General features: G+C 48.7%; 5 protein-coding genes across 6 annotated transcripts; 3 read left to right on the plus strand and 2 right to left on the minus strand.

The window, feature by feature from the left end:
* The first annotated feature begins 9 nt into the window (after positions 1-9).
* On the plus strand, positions 10-1,012 carry LOC122616215 (protein obstructor-E). Its single transcript, XM_043791588.1, has 3 exons — positions 10-237; positions 290-726; positions 788-1,012. Exons 1-3 carry the CDS (start codon positions 93-95, stop codon positions 1,010-1,012), a joined length of 807 nt encoding a protein of 268 aa, XP_043647523.1. The 5' UTR covers positions 10-92.
* A 362-nt stretch (positions 1,013-1,374) lies between these two features.
* Positions 1,375-3,258, minus strand: LOC122616214 (protein obstructor-E). 2 transcript variants are annotated; one of them, XM_043791587.1, is made up of 4 exons: positions 3,052-3,258; positions 2,161-2,394; positions 1,661-2,097; positions 1,375-1,599 (listed from the first exon to the last, which is right to left on the minus strand). In XM_043791587.1, the coding sequence occupies exons 2-4, from the start codon at positions 2,369-2,371 to the stop codon at positions 1,375-1,377; spliced, it is 873 nt and encodes a 290-aa protein (XP_043647522.1). In that variant the 5' UTR covers positions 2,372-2,394; positions 3,052-3,258. The 2 variants fall into 2 exon arrangements, with proteins under 2 accessions (XP_043647522.1, XP_043647521.1); XM_043791586.1 differs by lacking the exon at positions 3,052-3,258 and adding an exon at positions 2,449-2,553.
* Positions 2,972-4,394, plus strand: LOC122616216. Its single transcript, XM_043791589.1, has 3 exons — positions 2,972-3,027; positions 3,272-3,336; positions 3,631-4,394. Exons 2-3 carry the CDS (start codon positions 3,283-3,285, stop codon positions 4,315-4,317), a joined length of 741 nt encoding a protein of 246 aa, XP_043647524.1. The 5' UTR covers positions 2,972-3,027; positions 3,272-3,282; the 3' UTR covers positions 4,318-4,394.
* A 195-nt stretch (positions 4,395-4,589) lies between these two features.
* On the plus strand, positions 4,590-11,105 carry LOC122616458. Its single transcript, XM_043791914.1, has 9 exons — positions 4,590-4,983; positions 5,291-5,447; positions 5,677-6,074; positions 6,220-6,312; positions 6,375-7,893; positions 7,957-8,225; positions 8,285-8,826; positions 9,193-10,294; positions 10,353-11,105. Exons 1-9 carry the CDS (start codon positions 4,708-4,710, stop codon positions 10,959-10,961), a joined length of 4,965 nt encoding a protein of 1,654 aa, XP_043647849.1. The 5' UTR covers positions 4,590-4,707; the 3' UTR covers positions 10,962-11,105.
* Positions 11,106-11,107: 2 nt separating this feature from the next.
* On the minus strand, positions 11,108-12,198 carry LOC122616459 (bifunctional peptidase and (3S)-lysyl hydroxylase Jmjd7). Its single transcript, XM_043791915.1, has one exon. It carries the CDS (start codon positions 12,172-12,174, stop codon positions 11,224-11,226), a length of 951 nt encoding a protein of 316 aa, XP_043647850.1. The 5' UTR covers positions 12,175-12,198; the 3' UTR covers positions 11,108-11,223.
* Between the last annotated feature and the right edge of the window lie 491 nt (positions 12,199-12,689).

Genomic DNA, 12,689 nt, shown 5'->3' on the forward strand with positions numbered 1-12,689 from the left:
CGATAGTAACCTCGGGGACCCAACCTTGAATAGTGAGTATAAGTCGCAGTTATGGAACCAAAATTAGCTAACTTGGTTTATTTACCAAAGTGATGAATCGCCTGACCCTTTTGGCACTGGTTGCCCTGATTGGAAGCTGTAGCGCTGCGGATGGGGATATCAATGTCTGCTCCAATGTGGTCAGCAACCTCTTTGTGCCGCAGGTGGGCAACTGCAGCAAGTACTACCTGTGCATGAGTAAGTTACCAACAACACCTGTGGATATCTAGTTCACCTGACTCCTTCCCAGATGAGGTGGCTGTGCCCCGTGACTGTCCTCAGGGCTACTACTTCGATGCAAGGGATCAGGAATGTGTGGCCCTGATGGAGGTCAACTGTATTGGATCCTGTAAGAACCGTGGCCTGTCATCCTTTTGCTACGATCGCACCTGCACCAAGTACGTTCTCTGCTTCGACGGCACTCCGGTGATCCGCCAGTGCTCCGATGGACTGCAGTACAATGCGCTGACCGATCGCTGTGACTATCCGCAATACGTCGACTGCGTGGACAACCTGTGCAGCCGGAATAACAACGCGGATGACATCGTTTACATTGCCAGCAAGGCTCGCTGTGACAAGTACTACATTTGCATGGACGGTCTTCCTCAGGTGCAGAACTGCACAAGTGGTCTGCAGTACAATCCCAGCACCCAGAGCTGCGATTTCCCCTCGAAAGTTAACTGCACGGTGGGTGTTTTCGGTATCTTAACTTTCCAGTGAGCCACATTAAACTTGAAATTTCCTTCAGGTGGAGAGCCTTCAGCGGAATATCCTGCCGTTCGCCAGAGCTCCCCCACGCAGTGCCGACATCGAGTGTCCTTCGGAGGGCGCCCACTTCATTGCCCACCAGAAGCGTCAGGATGCGTACTACTACTGCCTGAATGGTCGTGGAGTCACCTTGGACTGCACACCCGGTCTGGTTTTCGATGCCGAGCGCGGGGAGTGCCGGGAGCCAACCTTCGTGGGCTACTAGTTACTCGAAATAAAGATCCACTACGATTTTAACGAACCGAATATTTTCATTACTCTGTATTACTCTTTAAAGAGTCCTAAATGAAGTATATACTTATTATCATAGATTCTTCTGAAAATTTAAAAAGTGCAACAGAATTGCATACAGAAATTAGTAAGCAATGGTATGAACTTATTGGAACGACTTAATTTTAAAGAATTGGTGTGGCTTATAAATATTCAATTTATTTTCCAATGGTATTATTTCGACATAAAACATACGTTAAATTGGAATAACTAATAAAAGTTCAACCGAAAAAGCTTAATAAACGGTTCATATGCTTATTAATCATTTAATAAATGAAATCTTTGGCAGAGTTAGAGTTACAGGCCCACATTCTGGGGTTCGCGGCACTCCTGAACCTTGGGATCGTACCAGAGACCCGGCGAGCAATCCAGAACCAAACCATGTCCCTCCACGCAGTAGTAATAGGCATCCTGTCGAGAGTCGTGGACATAGAAATGCACCCCGGATGGAGGGCAGATTCCTGCAGTAGTACGAGGTGAAAGTGCCAGGTGCTGCCGCACTTTTCTTTGCTCAGCTGGGATCTAAAAGGTAAAGGGTTTATTCAACTACGCCCTTTAAAAGAATACTGTTTATCTGCATCACCTGGCAGTCCGATTTTGACGGAATATCGCAGCAATCGCACTTGGTGCTGAAGTGAAGGCCAGCGGTACAGGTTTGCTCCCTGGGAATTCCGTTGCCGCAGAGGAAGTACTTATCGCAGGATACCTTGCTGGGCACATAGCGCAGATGATACGCATTGGAGTAGATGGAACACTCGGATTCAACGCAATCCACATTTTGGGGGAAGTCACAGCGATCGGTTGCAGAGTTGTACTGAAGGCCATCCTGGCACTGCCGTAGAACAGGTTTGCCGTAGTAGCACAGCACGTACCTCGTACAGGTTCTCTGGTAACTGAAGGTGCTGAAATGGAAGGCCTCGCAGGTGGGCAAACAATCAGCCTCGCCGGGATTCACACAGCTCTGGGTATTGGCATTGAACTCGTAGGGAAACTCGCATTGCAGTTCTATGGCTTCACCAGCTGAAGAATAAACATTTTAAAATGATGATTCCAAAATACTGAGATGATAGGTTCCCAACTCACAGCGACAGAGGTAGTACCTATTGCAGTCACCCACAAAGGGTAGAAACACATTATCCGCCACATTCCCGCAGAGACTCAAGTTGCCGGTAATCAGACCATTTTCCACTCCGGAAGTAGTTGAAGTAGTAGTAGTTGAATCCGTTTCTACGGTGCTATCTGTTGTTCCAGAGCCCTCCCAGTCGTTGGCACTTGCTCCAAGAACTCCACACATCAGGCAGATAAAATACCATATTACTGCAAAACAGAAAAATTATAATATTGTTGTATTCCAACTCCCGAATCGCACACCTCCACTCATTGTCTGCTTTTTATTCAACTGAATCTTTTCTCTCGTGAAAATGTACCTTTATAAGGTTCAAGCCTCAGATAATCTTATCACTCTATCGATGTACACATTGCAAACAACTGGCAAATGAATTGGTGGGAAAGGCTATGACTCTTGGAGTTCTAAATTTGGATCACTATTTTCAAAATGGGTTCAACTAAATCTGCATTCAATTGATGTACATGTGCATTTACAGTGGTTCATATTTATGTGATCTAAAATATCTATTAATATTTAAATTTATATAATTCTTCTTTGAGCTTAATGCTTCTGTTACACTTGAATCAAATATTACAGAATTTTGTAAATATGTTAAAACATATTTTTAATTTAGTTTGTAACCGCTCTTTTCAAACATTTTAAAAATTCTCCTTTGTAGACTTTCATATTGCTGTGGAAAAGCGTGTCGGCTGGTTCTGAAAATTCTACACATACACGAAAACGTTTCAAAACATTTTCGTTTTCGGCACTTCGTTTCAGTGGAAACTTGGGCATCTCTTTGTGCACAGCTCATCGCTCGGAGGATCGAAAATAATTAAAAAGTACAATTTTCACTTATAATATACTTTGTGTATTGTGGTGTACATTTTCATAAGTGCACTTGTTAGTTTTGTCTTCAAGAATGCCAAGATGACTGACACTATTCTAACTGAAAAATAATTTAACAAAGAGCCATTTATTTATAGACAGACCGCCTTGCGGTGGGCCTTTGTTTGTATTGAGAAAATAATCAACGTGCACGATATACATAACACCGATTTAATTATTCCCTCTTCTCCTCCGCAGGAACCTAGAAAATGGTCAACGAACTAAATAGGCCCCAAAATGGGGACAATGCCGCCTTAAGCGAGGTAAGCTGGAGTCTTCCGGGAATCCCAAGACCCATGTTATTTAAACATCTTTAAAATATAAATCAAATATAAATACGTACCGTGACACATTCCTTTTAGACAACAAAATGAGTCACGCCAATAAGCCTAAAGTCTCTAGAGGTTTCAGTTAAAATGAAATTCGAGTATTCAGCATCTTCTATACCAGTAAACTAAATAAAAGGAATTTTAATACATATATATTCATTTTTGTATAATCTATAAATTATAAATATTTCATCATTTTTCAAAATGTATCATATTTTATTTCTTTAGCGCCTAGCTGCCTCCAACAGACAGCTGCAAGAGATGCAGGAGGAGCACCGCCAGTTGCTCGAGGAGATGGAGACACTGCGCCTGCGAGCCGCTGAGCTCACCCTTCTGAATGCGCAGCGCCGACAAGTGCGGGAAACCACCGAGGAGGAGGAGCATTACCAGGTTGAATCTTCAGCGGAGACGGCATCAGTTGGCTCATCCTCCAGTCCGCCGGCAGACTCCCCCAACCAGGAAGAGGCACCATCTGCCGAGGAAGAGGGCGACGCAGACAAGGAGGAGCAGGCCAGCTATCTGCAGGCAAAGCTGAACGAGATCGCCAACCTGAAAGCGCAGTTCAAGCGCGTGCAAAACATGGTGGACACCACCAAGATGATTGAGCAGCACATGTCCTCCAGGCAAACGGTGCAGGTGCAGAGCACCACCTCCGTCCAGACCAGCAGGCAGACCACCTCCTCTGAGGTTCGAGTGGCCCATGCGGAGTCCGTGGAGGCCGTGGAGAGTGCCCAAGCAGAGAACCCATCCACGTCGTCCACTCCTCCCGACAACGCAGAGCTCCTGAATTCCATGCTCAACATGTTCACGGACTTCACCAGTGATCTGCGTGGCCAAGCGGAGGGTCTGCGGGCGGAGCGGGATCGGATTAGGGCCCTCAAGGAGGACATCATCCAGCGCAAGCAGGGAAAATAGGCACATAGTCATAAAATGTGTATTATCCAAGGAACATATTATAAATAGTCTCCAAATAAATACTTATCCTTAAAAGATATTGAGTTGGGCGTGATTATTATATACACAAAAGGCATTTATTTTTCTATTTTATAAATATACATTTGAATTTTAATTAAAATTAATAAAATATTTATTTTTAATAGAAGAAAGTAAATTGATTAAAAAATGTAATTTCAAAAAGGCCGCTTGCCAGTGTGACCGCATCTAGGCAGGCTGTTAGTTAGCTGCCAGCCCTGGCACGGAACAGCTGTCAGAGTGCGCAAAGCAAAAAACAAAGTGGGAGTACGAAAAAGAGGAGTTTTTTCAATTTTATAGCGTCGTTTTTTGTACGCCAATATATATTTTCTAATGGCGCCGCCGCCCAAGGTAGCTGTGGACCAAGGCAGCGCCAGCGCCAGCGCCAGTGCCCGCAGCAACGGCAGCAGCAACAACAACTCGGTGGGCGGGGCAACCGGTGCGGTGCCTAAACAACAAACGCCCGTAAACGGAGCATCCACGGCCGGATCCAGTGCATCCGCGACGTCCGGCCGGTCGGCGCGCTCTCGGCGGCAGCAGGAGCACCTGGGCGAACCGGACCTGGACCTGGTGGAGCCCCTGCAGCGGGAGACGCTGAAAACTCTGAACGTGAGTTAGGCGTCCGGTTGCCATGGCAAATCCTCTAGAAGAGAAGACACCAAGACCTTTCTCTTCTTTGATTTATAAATACACTTTGCACTCATCACGGCCTGCGGAAATTCGTTATCCGCTTGCTCAGTAGCGAAAGCGAACGCAACCACTGCGGACAACGAATTTCGATCGGCCAGATCAGCGCCCTTATATCTGAATATATATATATATCTGAGAAAGATATATATATAGACCTAAAATCAGCAAAATTACCGCCATCCTCTTGCTGGTCTTCCTGCTAATCTTCATTTACTGTTGCCTAAAGGATCTCCTCCAGCGAGCACGCATCACCAACTCCAAGAATCGATCGCCGGCGGAGCAGCAGCTTTCTAGCAAGGATTCCAGGTCGCCTGCACAACAGCAACAGCAGCGCGAGGCACTGCGTCAATTGGCCGCCGAACACGGCAACTACGAATCAGCAGGTAACGGTCCTGAAAACGTTAAGGAATACACATCTCATTGAGCAATTTCCAATATCCGCACCTGGCCAAGTGATCGGCGGGGCCCACACAAAGATCGGTGCGCCAGTTCATGTTCTAAAAATAAGATGCGCACGAAAATAAACGCCCACTGAGATGATGTAGTTCGCAGCGCAGTATTTAGCAATGGACCTAAACATCCATACTGATCTTTGGCTATTTTCCATTACAGAGCAACTGCAGGAACAGCAGCAACGCTATCGATTCCCCGTCCGTCCGGTCCAGAGGGTTCAGCACCAGCCATCCTCGTCATCTAATAGCACAGGCGCCCCCTCATCTTCGTCGGCTTTGCTGCGATTGCGTCAATCGACGCCCCCGAACGCCACAGTAGGTGTGGTCATCCCGAACGCAACTACCAGCAACGGAAACGGCAATTTGAGTGGCACCGAGGAGCAGACCCCGCCACTGACCCCCGCTGGACTGCAACAACTCGTTCACCGACTCCTTGGTGTGCACCATTTGGCTCCCAGAACCGAAGGTGCTCGCTCGCAGGTTGACGTGTTGCGCGCCCTGCTTGGGTTAGACGAGAACCTCAATAGCAGACAGCAACCGAGTGCAAAAGTTCTAGAGGTATGTTTGAAGGCTTCCTATCAGAAACTTCCACTGAGTCCAAAAACATATTTAGGAATGATGGTAATGATCATTAATATCATAAAACCATTATATCAAAGCTTATATTCAACTGAAACTAAATTCTTTTACATTTTTTCCCTAGACGAACAACATGGTGCACGAAATCAACCCAGGTTCGGAACAGGGTGAGGGCATCGTCAATTCGACCAGCCTGGAGGATGTCGCATTAAGCGAGGTTGGTTGATTAATAAATCTAAAAGTCTGCCTTTCATAACCCTAACCCTTTGAACCTTGCAGATGAGCGACAACCGAGCCCAGTCCATTCAGTCCCTGCACAGCGTCCTGGAAACGCCCACTCCCGATACCACGCCCAGCTTCGATGAGTTGCAGCAGCGCTTGGAGGCCTCCAATAGAAACATGCAGCACCTGCACGACGAGCAGGCGAAGCTGTTACACATCCAAAACTTGGCCAAGTCTCACCTTAACGAAATGGAGCAGCTACGGCAGCACGCTGATCGCTTGCCCCACAATGCCAATGGTGGAGAGGCCCCCAAATACGAGTCCGTGCAGCAGGTACAGGACGACATGGCGTCGCTGGTGGGGCGCATGAAGAATCTCACCGCCTTTATCCACAACCAGAACGAACTGAGCTCGGTGCTTGGCGATGATGGCCCCGAGATCCTGGCCGAGCAAGAAGCACTGCAGGAGAAACTGGAATCATTGCGCACCCAACGTGAGGATATGCGCAACCTGGTGGACGAACTAAACAGCATCAACCGTACGGCCAGGGAGACGGCTAGGACCATCAAAGAGGAGACTCCCACGCCTCCTCCAAAGCCAGCACCTGCACCAGAGCCTCCCAAGGAGCGTGTTGTTCCAGTGGAGTACCAGAGAAACGTACCCATCATACGCCAGGAGGCGGCCAATGCAGCTCAACGGGCACTTCACGCACAGGCAATGATCAACCAGAAGACGGCAGATATAGAGGCACTCAAGGCTCAGATGGCCAGACTTAAGGGAATGCTGCACACTGTTAGCCAGATCGAGGAGAGTACCCCCAGTATGGGCTCCACCCTGGAGCGTCGAAGCGAGGAAAGGACTAGCGTGGAGCGCGAATTGCCTGCTGAGATTGCCCAACGCGTTTTCGCTCTGAACGATGTTACGTCCGAGCTGCGAGCGGAAGCAGCCAGCTTGCAAAAGGAGCGAGATCGTATCCTCGCTTTGAAGGCAGAGATCGAACGCCGCAAGCAGCAGGCGGCTGCGGCCGTACAAATGGGCGAGGATGCACTCAAAAGAAATAGTCTTACTCCGACTCCCACCCCCATGAGGCAGCAGCAGATGACCGAGGACGAGGATCCATCCGAGGTGGATACTTCCCTTCAAGCTACGCCGACCAAGGAACAACTGCGCGAGGAACTGCGCTTGCGGTGCGAGTGCCTGCGCAAGGAGTACGAGCAGAAGCAGCGGGAACTGGAGCAGCGCTACGTAGCCAGCAACAACACCACATCGGAGGCGGATGACGAGGGAAACGACGACACTGACAGCGATAAGTACTTCGCTAACGTACGTACCGCTTCCTCAGCGACACTAAAGAGGGCTGCATCCGCCAGCACAGTGGTGGAGCAACGACGCGGTCAGCAGGCCAACGTTCCCCCACAGCAAGCTCCGCCGCCGCCAGCCCCTCCGTCCACGCTAAACGAAGATGATCTGAATGTAACACTTGATACGCTATCCCTGGGTAATGACAGCCTACCCTCCAGCAGCAATAGATCGCAGTACATGCCGCCCCCCATGCAACCAGTGCCTGGAATATGGGGTAAGTATTTAATTCTGGCTGCAATTACATTTTCTTACTAATAAGATGTATGTATCCCTTTAGCATCACACAACTCTGGAAGTTCGTGGCACGGACAGCAGCCCGTTTATGGTCAGCCGAGCTCCAGCGCCGGCACAGGGTTTAAGCAGCCACCAGTAGCTCCACAGGTTGGCTCCTCAAACGGCTCCGGATCGAACGCCTCTACCGACGCAGTGCTGTTGCAGCAGTTCATGCAGACGCAGCAAATGCTTATCAACTCAGTGTGCCAGTGCAACCAGACACTGTGGCATCAGCAGCGCGAGATCGACAACCTCAACCACCAGCTGCATACGGTAAGAAAATCTTGGAGATCTTGGTCATTGATTAGACTAATTTAAGTGTCTTATCACAGCTCCAGGATCGCTTTAATGTTGTAGCATGCCAGGATCACAGCTTCGGCTTGCGCTCGGAGTCAGTGCCGCCTCCGGTGGGTCCTGGAATGGGTCAGATGCCAAACAATCTGTGCCTGGGAAGCAGTCGAGCTCAGTCTGAGCAGCTATTTAACTTTGGTGCCCACCAGAGCGCCTTCAGTAACTACCAGCGCAGCTGTCATCGCACCGGGGCAGAATCTCATCATCATCAACAGCAGCAGCACCAGGCGCAGCCGTTCCTCAACAATGCTGCTCCCCCGCCGCCGCCGACGCACTTTAACAACGAGACACCCCTGTCGCCGCCTACTTACCGCTCAAGTCCAGGTCCCATCTTTATGAACCACCACAACAACACGATCCATCAGAACAACTCGAATCTGCGAACCCAGAACCAGCATGCCAACAACCTGCACTCGTTGCCCGAGGGAGCAGCTGGGGGAGGAGCACCTGGTGGCGGTATTACGCTGAACAACCAAGTGCCACCCGGAAACCGAGCCAACAACTACTGGGACAACTTCCGCAGGTAAAGCTTTATAACTTTGGTGATGGATTTTTTAATGGTTGTTTGATGGATTAGGGTAAAAAGCAATAAAAATTTAATAAAACTATTGTAAAGAGTTCATTTTCAATTCTGTGCACCGGTAAGTGCAACGAGCGTTGCAGAATAGTGTTCCATTAACAGAGTTGAAAGTGACTAACCCAAGATTAACCCCAAGTACTAACAAAGTTTTGCAAGTCTGACGATTTCAATTCCCAAAAACGATCTGTTTGACAATAAGAACGAGGTATATTCAAATTCAAGAGGATATATAGAATCCAAAAACTAGATTATGCTTGATTATTTGCTACCCGCTTGCATTAACCCATTAATATCTGTGCGCTTTTCCAGCCATTCGCGCCAGAATCTCTTATCAAATAAAAGCAACGAGGAGCTGAACGTGGACGTCCAGCAGTACCGCCGACAACGGGCTCGTCCAAGCTACTTTCAGCCACCCCAGTTGCTTCCGCCCACTACACGTGGTGGTTTGACACACCAGCAGCAGCGTCGTCACTTTTTCGAGGCGCCACTAACCGCTTTGCATGGCAGCAGCCCCAATGGCAGCAATAATCTCAACAACAGCGGCAGTTCGGGCAGAAAACGGGACTGGCGCGATGATCCAGCTCACATTCGCGACCACGACGATGAGGATATGGACGAGGTGGAGGAGAACCATGATAACGTCATATTTGGCTCCGGGCGACGTCGCAATCGTCGCCGTCCTCAACTTTCCACGCTGCGGGATGAGGAGCCCGAGCAGGCTAGTTCCTCGAATCTCAACATGAACGTAAACTATGGCAACAGTCCGCTGTATCAGCGCAACAAAGTACCAGCAAAGCCCACCACTTCGACTGTGTCGCTGACTCCTTTGCAGCAGCGACACCTTCGATTCGACTTCGAGCTTCCAGCTCATTACATGGACTACATCGAGCTACCACAGGTTACTCCAGTGGACACTACGCCTACCATCGGCCAAGAAGCCTCACCCGCAGACGAGTCGAATGCCATGGAGAACACCGAGGAAACGGCCTCCGAAGAACTGAATCGAAATCTGCTGGTTAACGCTCTGAAGAACGACAAGTTCACCACAAAGTTTTATGAATCGATTAAGGAGGACGTCTACCGCCGGCTGGAGACACTCTTTGAGCAGCAGCAGCAGCAACAGCAACAAAATCAGCAGCTGCAGCAGCCACAGGAACCACACGGCCTGCGGAAAGCTCTCAACCAGGAGGAGAACGAGCCAACGGCCGACGTGGAGGCCACCGAAAGTCGCAGTGAGACGCCACTGGAGGTTATGCGTCTACAGCTAGACAACGATCGGCCCGAGGACGAAAAGGGAACGCCTGTGAAGCAGCCAAGTGTGGCCAATGCACAGAACGGACAGCACCTGGACGTAGAAATGGAGGGCAGTGCTTCTGCTGTTTCCTCTTCTCTTAGGACCGAGAACGAAGAGGTAAGAAAGCTTTTCGTACACTGGTTCAGTTAACTCATCTTTGCGTCTTCCTCACCAGCAAATGATCGAGGGGAAAGTAGAACATGCCTCTGGATCAGGATCGGGATCGGGACCAGGGACCAGCATGGAACTGGCACCGGACCATGAACTGATCGAGTACATTATCAAACGCATTCGCAACCAGACGCACAACAACACCGTCATCAATGACTCCCTACTGGCAGAGGTATCAAAGCTGACGGCCACCGCTGCCCAGAACTCGACCGCCAGCTCGCCACTCATTTCGCCCAAGCGCATTTATGCCAAGATCAAAAAGATGGACATGCCACGACAGCGTGACGAGTTTCTGCTGTGGTACCGTTCCTATTTGGAGCAGCTGTTTGTAGTGGAACAGCCGCAGGACAGCTGCAAGGCCAAGTCGAAGGGGCCACCTACTGTTGCCAGTCCGGCCAAGCAGAAGAACCAACGGGTGCGCGAGCAGTCGCAATCCCAGTCGCAGGACTCCAATAACGATGCAGACCTGGCCGAGGCGGACCAAAAGAATGTCTCCTCGTCGGGAACTGGTGACCTGGAGTGCGAGAACAACGAAAATCCCGGCGAGGAAGCAGATGGCCAGGCTGCAGCGGAGCCTTCGGGCGCAGAAAAGCAGGACGTCAGTCAAGAATAGACTGCAAAATAACCCAACAAAGCAAACATTCCTAATTTAACCAGTCATCATCTATACGGATATTTCACACTTCATTTACGAATTTCGCAAAAGACAAATCTTTTATGGTCGTGTCCTTATACATAGTTCACAATTCATTTTGGCTATCAGTTTTTTATTTAACATTAAATTATGTAACAATAATATATATAAATACACTGAAAACAAGAACGGATTGAATTTACTTATTAATTCCTGAGAAGACATTCTATTTGGGATTTTATTAGTCCTTCCTCGCGGAAGTCATCTGCTCCAGCATTCGGTAATAGCAGTACCGGCTGTCGTAGTCCAGGTCGTACCAGAAGTTCACCGCGATGCACTTGTGGCTTTGGGACACATGGTGGAACCAGTAGTTGGGCAGGTACAGGATGTCCCCGGCGTGAACGCGTACTTTGAGGGGCTTGGCCCGGGCGTACTCCGGATATTTGGCCAGGTCGGGTGCCTGGGGATCAATGCTAACCCATTCCGTGAACTGATCGTTGCCGTCCTCATCCCTCAAGGGTTCAATGTAGAACTGACCACTCTCTGAGGTCTTGTAAACGCCGGTAGGGTAAATTCCTCGGGGTACGCAGCTGAGCTGGTGCGGCGGGATGAGGACGAAGTCCTTGTAACCGGATATCACGCAGTACAAGTTCTCGTAGGGATCCTTGTGCATGGAGGTCACAGCGCGCTCGTCGCCCAGCCAAAAGTTGACGGCATCGGGCGGTTTGTTAAAGGACTGTTGGGCAAAGTCGAGATCACTGACCCGCAGATCAGCAGCCAGTTCCGGTAGGTCCACACTGAGGTTGGAGTTCTGCTTCTGAATGTAGTAGACAGCACCAGTGGGATCATCCAGTCGGCGAACCAGCTCTGACAGCTTCATTGTCGTCTCCAGCGGCAGGACAAAGTACTCCTGTCCCTTTTGAGAGGCCAAGCCATCGGCGTAGCCGTTCGGGGTGATGGCCACATCCACGCTCTTGTCCCCGAGAGCCTTGATCAGGTACTCCGGCGTCCATTTCCCAATTGCGGGCCAATTGAGTGCCTTGCGAATGACCACCGGCTGGTTTTTGGAGTAGAAGTCGCGACAAAACTCCAGAGCAGTCGGAATCCTGTCCAGCTCCACTACGCTACTCCCGATGCACAGCTCCTCCGCTTCCTGGAGCAGAACATCCAGAGCTCTCTCGACTTGGGACATGCCGGTAAACAACAAGCACTAACGCATTTCCCGCTAGAGTGGACCTTATCAACGCAGTGAAAAGAGGTGTTCTGGTTTTCAGTAAATGTGAAATCAATGCTGCAAGCAAATTAATAAGTTTTAAAATTGATTTTGCATTATTAGCCTTTTTTATTTTAAATTGTTTTAAAACATAATGAAAATAAAATTTAAATGAACTTTTATTTATTAATCTTATTAAGGGCATAATTAAAAATTAACCCATTTGATAATAATCTGATTGAAAAAAACCGAAGAACTGCAAATATATCAGTTTACATTAAAGTAAAAGAAATTATGATTTAAATAATAAATTAATGCAAATTTAAATTACAGCACAGGTTCTTGCGTATATAAACTTGTACTTTCAAGTGGACTGGAAATCATTGTTAATAATGATCATTTAAAAATATATCATTGGTATTTTTCAAAACTGAAATGGTACTAAGTTCCGTGGTATTTATTTCCCAGCCGCTTGGTATTTTCTAGCGCCTTCG

Source organism: Drosophila teissieri, chromosome 3L (genome assembly GCF_016746235.2).
Source record: "Drosophila teissieri strain GT53w chromosome 3L, Prin_Dtei_1.1, whole genome shotgun sequence".
Taxonomy (NCBI): domain Eukaryota; kingdom Metazoa; phylum Arthropoda; class Insecta; order Diptera; family Drosophilidae; genus Drosophila; species Drosophila teissieri.

Excerpts from the sequence above, each read along its gene's own strand:
- LOC122616215 (XM_043791588.1), top strand. The coding sequence starts at position 93 with ATGAATCGCCTGACCCTTTTGGCACTGGTTGCCCTGATTGGAAGCTGT. Across the intron at positions 238-289 it reads CAAGTACTACCTGTGCATGA|ATGAGGTGGCTGTGCCCCGT; the intron begins GTAAGTTACCAA and ends ACTCCTTCCCAG. Across the intron at positions 727-787 it reads CCTCGAAAGTTAACTGCACG|GTGGAGAGCCTTCAGCGGAA; the intron begins GTGGGTGTTTTC and ends AATTTCCTTCAG.
- LOC122616459 (XM_043791915.1), bottom strand. The coding sequence starts at position 12,174 with ATGTCCCAAGTCGAGAGAGCTCTGGATGTTCTGCTCCAGGAAGCGGAG.
- LOC122616458 (XM_043791914.1), top strand. The coding sequence starts at position 4,708 with ATGGCGCCGCCGCCCAAGGTAGCTGTGGACCAAGGCAGCGCCAGCGCC. Across the intron at positions 4,984-5,290 it reads AGACGCTGAAAACTCTGAAC|GATCTCCTCCAGCGAGCACG; the intron begins GTGAGTTAGGCG and ends TGTTGCCTAAAG. Across the intron at positions 8,827-9,192 it reads TACTGGGACAACTTCCGCAG|CCATTCGCGCCAGAATCTCT; the intron begins GTAAAGCTTTAT and ends GCGCTTTTCCAG.
- LOC122616216 (XM_043791589.1), top strand. The coding sequence starts at position 3,283 with ATGGTCAACGAACTAAATAGGCCCCAAAATGGGGACAATGCCGCCTTA. Across the intron at positions 3,337-3,630 it reads ACAATGCCGCCTTAAGCGAG|CGCCTAGCTGCCTCCAACAG; the intron begins GTAAGCTGGAGT and ends TTATTTCTTTAG.
- LOC122616214 (XM_043791586.1), bottom strand. Across the intron at positions 2,098-2,160 it reads TAGGTACTACCTCTGTCGCT|CTGGTGAAGCCATAGAACTG; the intron begins GTGAGTTGGGAA and ends TTTATTCTTCAG. Across the intron at positions 1,600-1,660 it reads CGTCAAAATCGGACTGCCAG|ATCCCAGCTGAGCAAAGAAA; the intron begins GTGATGCAGATA and ends TTTACCTTTTAG.